Genomic DNA, 6,744 nt, shown 5'->3' on the forward strand with positions numbered 1-6,744 from the left:
ATAAATTCGTTTTAATAAATTTGTTAAGCATTGTATATAGTGAATATAGTTTAAATCTCTGCATTAAAAATTAAAATAATAATAAAGATGATAAAGACGAATAAAATCACAAACTCAGTGGTAACCAATAGGTGAGTAATGTTCTGCAGGAACACACGTTCACTTTGACCACAGTCACGTCAGAGCCCGATTCGGACCGTAATTGTTTCTCATATGGATATCTGTAAAAATAAATTTAATTATCACCTCAGTGATAAAACTCATGGATTCCGAATAGGGCTTAGTGTCATTTCTTTATCCTGTTAAAGGCGGTTTTGAAGCGTCTGATATTTATATTTAGACAATTCCTACACGCTTTTATCCCCTTACAGTTCCTACTCTCATAAAATATGCGCAATGCATGTTGACCTTTAAACCTTAATTTAACTTTCAACAACAGATATTTCAGCACAATGAATGTTTTTGCACTGATTATTGTCTCTGTTTTCCGTCGGTCTGACGCGCGTGCACTCGGCCGCCGCGCTGGCGCTCATTCAGTAAAGATTAAAATTTAACACAGACTGTCAGAACGGACCTTTATGCAAAAATGGAAATGCTCGCGTGAATTTGTGACATTTATACATAAGGATATGACCGTTAACTGAAAGTTTTTTTGCGCTGAGGACGCACACGCATCTGTTAAAGCGCCTGACAGGGAAAGCCATTACGCTAATGCATTCGCTTAAAGCTTAAAATAAAGAATTATCATGTTTTGGGCAGCTTGGGTCACGTAACTCGCCTGCAGCATCTCATTCTGTTTCCTCCACTATGTTAGATGCATTTTGTCCATAGAAATAAGTAATTCAGTGCTTTATTTTGACGCGACCGGCTGAAGTTGGACAAGTATGTAAACTCCGTTGGACGTGCACTGTGGGCAGACCCGATTAATCGATAATGAGAATCGTTGTCGATGATTTTCATAATCGATTTTATCGATTAGTTGTTGCAGCCCTAGTGGAAAGAGTACTGAAAAAAGTATACTCACGTAAAAGTACCATTACATTGCAAAAAATGTAGTGTGAGTAGAGTAAAAAGTACTTGTCCAAAAAACTATTCGAGCAAAAGTGTAGCTTAATTAAAAGTACGCATGAGTAGTGAGTACTGAGCTGGAGATTATACACCTTTATAATAACAGCTGTCCACTGCAATTAAAAAATGTAGAAAATACTGTACATACTCTAATTCACATATTCTTTTGTTTGTCAGAAAGAATGAAGAATATCTGTCATCCAACAGTTTTACATTTTGACTGTCAACTCTTTAAAATATATCAAAACAACACGGAAAAAAAAATATTACAGAGATGACAAGATTAAAGAAAAACAGGATACTGGATGCATAATTCCCCGCATTATGAACATGGCTCTTGCGTGAGTTATTAACATTATACGCAATACCCGAAAACTCACACCAAATTTTGGGCCCTGTATATAGGCTAGCCTATATACAGATAATTTAGTAAGCAGAAAAAAAAAAAAAAAAAACGGATTAACGGGGCTAAATTCTTTTGTTTGTCAGAAAGAATGAAGAATATCTGTCATCCAACAGTTTTACATTTTGACTGTCAACTCTTTAAAATATATCAAAACAACACGGAAAAAAAAATATTACAGAGATGACAAGATTAAAGAAAAACAGGATACTGGATGCATAATTCCCCGCATTATGAACATGGCTCTTGCGTGAGTTATTAACATTATACGCAATACCCGAAAACTCACACCAAATTTTGGGCCCTGTATATAGGCTAGCCTATATACAGATAATTTAGTAAGCAGAAAAAAAAAAAAAAAATCGGATTACAGGGGCTAATTATCACATTATTGGGGTTGTTTCAACCCGCGGACATGAAAAACAGTCCACGGCAACTGTGTTAAAGTAGCCCAATTCCTTGGGACATAACCGCAGACTTGGCAACACTGTTTTCTAACACTGTTTGATTTGACGAGAGTCATGAGACCAATTACTCTCTCCATATCCAATCACGTTGATGGATAAAAATAAACTTAAAATGTAACAACCACAAAAAGAGGGAAAATACCGGAGTAAAACTACAGATACATCACTTAAAATGTACACAAGTAAAATTACACAATTTTTAAACTACTTAAAGTACAATTTCTGATAAAAGCTACTTAATTACAGTAACATGATTATTTGTAATTTGTTACTTCACACCCCTGAAAGTCACTGACAAGATTCAACTATGGGGAGCAGAAGTAGGGGAGATAAGTGATTTTTTAATTTGAAAAAATCTGGATGTATGCAAACAATATGAGTGCCACAAAATGCATCAAATTTTTGTAGTACATTGCTGCCGCGTAAACACCCTTAGTTTAGTTATTCACTAAAGAGGGAAAAAAAGATGTAGTTTTTTGTTGTTAAAAATTAACTTAACTTAATTAAATTAACTTAACTTAACTTACTGTTGTTAAGACAACAGTCAATGAGGTCAAAGTTAGCAGGTTAGTATGGTTAAATGACCTGTCTTTCTCCATTGGTGCTCCATTAAAAAAGACTGGAGTAATGAAAATTCAGCTTTGCCATCACAGGAATAAATTACTCTTTAAAATATAAATAGAAAATAAATTGTAATAATAATTTACAATTACTTTTACTTTTTTGATCAATGCAGCGTGAGCATAAAAAAGCTTGTTTCAAAAACATTTAAAAAAATCTTACCAACCCCAAACTATTAAATTGGTACTTTCTTTTATCTTCTTTATTTTTGTGTTTAAAAAAAAAACACACACAACTGTCAATTATTTCATTATATTGTAGTAGATGTTCTCCCAGTGAATTATTATTGTCGGATGGCTCTTAGTGAAAGTAACTTATTTTGTTTTATTTATTTATTTGTCTGCATTGACGTTACTGCTCTGTATAGTTGCTAGTGAAGGGTTTGGAACTGTGTGTATTCTTGAGGCACCATCAGACAATCAGTGTTGTCATGACAGTTTCGTGTGACTCCAAATGTGATTAGTCACATGACATCTCTGACTCAGGCAGTTGATGACTGACCTGTGCTTTCATTCGCATCCAGACTGCCAGCCAGCTGCTCCAGTAGTCGCGCCCGTGCCGCATTTCTCTTATGCTTCTTGCCTTCGTAGTGTTGCTGTGCCATCAGTGGGTTATTGAACCAGGCGCCACACAAGCAGCAGTACTTGCCTGCCTCACCATGATTGGTCAGCGGCTGCCACGAGGGAGGGGGCGGGTCTGTGGTCTGAGGGGTGGGCGGGGCTGATTCTGCACAGAACAGAATATACATTCATTATCTATAAATATCCATCAATATAGATGACCTTTAGGAGCCTATACAGTATATATTCTGTTGAGTGCAGCTGAAATTGTCCTGCTGTCCAAACTGTCCAAACACACTGATGGCTCCAAGCCTAATCTACAGAACAGCTATGCAGGTCAAGAGAGGGTCAGCGCATGTGGAGATGAAAATTCACCCCTGAGTTAGGTTACCCTCCTCCATCTTATGAGGAAAAAGCAAGCAGATGGATTGATCTTCCAGGTGACACTCTCGAAGACACCGTGGGACTTGTTACCATGGTTACCAACCCCAAAGGTGACCGTGCCGCAGGTTAGAATGAGCTAAACACACTGTGATTGTTTACTGGACTTTTAAATCCAATAGATGCTGAAAAAAGATGTAAAGTACATAGAACGATTTTTTTTAGTAACTTTTTACTGTACTGTTTTGTAATTTATGGAATGGAATGGAATATACTTAATTTAGTTCATTGTATGGACAAGAGAAGTATGAACATTATGCTAAACATCTAATTGTTGTGTTCCAATGGAGGAAAAGAGTATAAAAAGAGGTTTGGAACTGAGTAAATGGTGACAGAATTTTTTTTTTTTTTTAGGCAAACTAACTCTAAATGTTTATAAAAAAGTCAATTAATATAAAAGAGAAAATGCAATAGAATCCCAGTCTTTCTTCTAAATGTTGTAAGTGAGCATTTATAGAAAGGTTGCTTTCTTTTAAAGGGACAATTAATCCAAAAATGAAAATCTGGTCACACTTTAGTTCGGGAACCAATTCTCACTATTAACTAACTATTAGCTACAATTTTTGACTCAATAAACTTCTGATTTGCTGCTTATTAATAGTTAGTAAGATAGTTGTAAAGGTTTAGGTTTTGGGTAGGGTTAGGGATGTAGAATATTGTCATGCAGAATAAGGCATTAATATGTGCTTTATAAGTACTAATAAACAGCCAATATGCTAGTAATATGCATGCTAATAAGCAACTAGTTAATAGTGAAAATTGGTCCATAAACTAAAGTGTTACCGAAAATTATTCGGAACACAAAAGAAGATGTTTTTTAAGAACGTTGGTAACCAAACAGTTTTACTGAACATTGACTTCCATTGTATGGAAACTGAGACGTTTCTCAAAATATCTTCTTTTATGTTCCACAGAAGAAAGTCATACAAGTTTGGACAGACATGAGGGTGAGTAAATGACGCAATTTTCATTTTTGGGTGAGAAATCCCTTTAACTCTCAGAGACCTACTGTAGTAAAACTAATACTCTATTTAAATCAGTAGAGTAACACTTTTTAATAGCTATGGGTTATAACAGTAGTTTGAATTCTGAAACATATCATAGCAACAAGTTTGGCAGAAAAATACTTTGAATCTACCAGCATGGCAAGTCACACGACATGACACCACTGCCATCTGTTTTGATCAAAATTTGGCAATATCCTTATTCTTCTAGAGTATATATATATATGGGTCTTTGATGGTTGGATGTAATCTTAAAGTGGACACTGGTTGCTAAGAAGCTGATCATTTGATTTAGTTGATTTGTCATACTGTAGCAACCAAGAACACTTACAGTAACTACACCTCTCTGTTCTCACCACCCACATCTCACTCGCATGAGCAAAGATGATTCAAATCACTGTGCATGGATAACTTAAAATCAGCTTTCAGTGGTTTGACAAAACCAGCATACACACATTAGGAATGGGTCAGAATGGTTTATTAGTGGGCCTTTTTATCTGTAGTATTAAAAAAATAATAAAGAGAGCTTCTCAAACTGGATTTTTTAGCATGCGAAGTAACACAGTGTGCTACTGCTGAACTGCCAGCATGCTAAAATCCTCTCTGACAAGTTGCGTCCATAAATTCATGCTATTAAAGCACTATCGCTACACCCATCAAAGCACTGCTTTTGAACCAAATTCACAGCATTCTACAATACATTTCGAGGCAATTATTGTTTTTAAGAAGATGTGTTGAGTTAAAAACAGTTCGACTGACTTTTAAAAACACGTCTCGAGACCCTTGCGTTTTGTTTCATTTTGTTGAGCTCCTTTTAAAAGCAAGAGTCCATGCTGTGTGAACATCCTTTTAGTGTCTGATCAGGGTCCGGTGGGCGTTTTAAAAACTGTATTTATGCAGGGTTGAATATAAAACCGTTTTGAACATCACTAACACACATATCTATGTATGTATTCCTGAGCGTGCATGATGTGCAGAGACAGATGTTGCAGATGAACCCTAAAGCTAGAGCTGGAATGACAAGATGAGCAGAAATAGACGGGGGATGGGCAGGTAAAGATCTCAAGGGCAACTCCATCATATCCACTTCGACTGTCAACACCGATCCTCGTCTGATGAGTTTTCCTGAGCGAACAGCACTCTGGATTTTCACGAAGGTTACTTTTGAATCAAATCTCTCCTGAAACGCCCGTTCCACCACTTTCTCTTTAAATTTGTGGAAAAGTCCTTTTATATTGCTTTGCTAAAGCCGTCTGCTATGTGATCTCATCTCATCTGTGTGTCATGAAAGACTAAAAAACAAGACAAATAAAGCTGAGAGTGAACCATGATGACTGCATGCTCATGCTCACCATCAAGCGCTTGTTATAATATCTACTGTACATGGAGAACCAGGAACATTAGTGGAATTAGTCTGGAGGGCTGTAAGAAACACTACCCTGCTTGATTTAAATAATTTCCCTTATGACAGGAAATGAAATTCAATAGTCATTGACAGGCTAAAGATAGAAACACATGCCTCCTGTTTGTCCTGATGCCTGCAGTAGACATCTGTAATGTGGTTAAGATCATTTTAAAGTGAAGCGTAATCAAATATGTCCAGAAAGACTGAAAACGTGTTAAGACAAATTTGTCTGACACTGAATACAGCAGCAATTTGAGTCCAAGTTTAGTATTTATTACCACCCACACTGATGACTTTCCACACTGGCACATATCCAGTGACCAAAGCTCAGGTGACTGAAAGTGTCCATCACAAATCAATTTCAATCATGACAACTCTCGGAAGATTTTAGCATGGTGATGGATATGACAATGTTAATGTATTTGGTCTTGGCGGAATAGATCTGCTACGCTGCTGCTGAATTGCTGCTGCTGTTGGTTATTGCTGTAGTTGTAGATTATTGCTGCTGCTGCAAGCAAGTACAGGAACTTGCTATTGCCAGTGCATATGGCGATAAGGTGCTGTGAGTATTTAAGACGTATTGCTGCTGCACAAATTGCATATAAAATAACCCGTAGCAGATCTATACAGGTGGAGCTGGGGAAGGTGAAGGGTTTCAGAGAAACTCTGAAAGCGCACTGCAGGAATCTCTTGTGAATGATAGCCAGCCATATAAATGCAAGGCAGTAAGCTCATTGGCTGCATATGCAGCATGAGCCAATCAGCTGTGCCAAGT

The 6,744-nt window shown here is 36.9% G+C and overlaps 1 protein-coding gene across 2 annotated transcripts in view; it reads right to left on the bottom strand.

The window, feature by feature from the left end:
• LOC107702738 (zinc finger matrin-type protein 4-like) overlaps positions 1-6,744 on the bottom strand; it is a 105,996-nt gene that overhangs the window by 36,651 nt on the left and 62,601 nt on the right. For both annotated transcript variants that reach the window (XM_016505144.1, XM_016505143.1), the window contains exon 5: positions 3,061-3,285. In XM_016505144.1, the coding sequence (XP_016360630.1) occupies positions 3,061-3,285 (225 nt within the window). The remainder of the gene's footprint in view (positions 1-3,060; positions 3,286-6,744) is intronic.

The sequence above is a fragment of the Sinocyclocheilus anshuiensis genome, unplaced genomic scaffold (genome assembly GCF_001515605.1).
Source record: "Sinocyclocheilus anshuiensis isolate Anshui unplaced genomic scaffold, SAMN03320099.WGS_v1.1 scaffold843, whole genome shotgun sequence".
Taxonomy (NCBI): Eukaryota; Metazoa; Chordata; class Actinopteri; order Cypriniformes; family Cyprinidae; genus Sinocyclocheilus; species Sinocyclocheilus anshuiensis.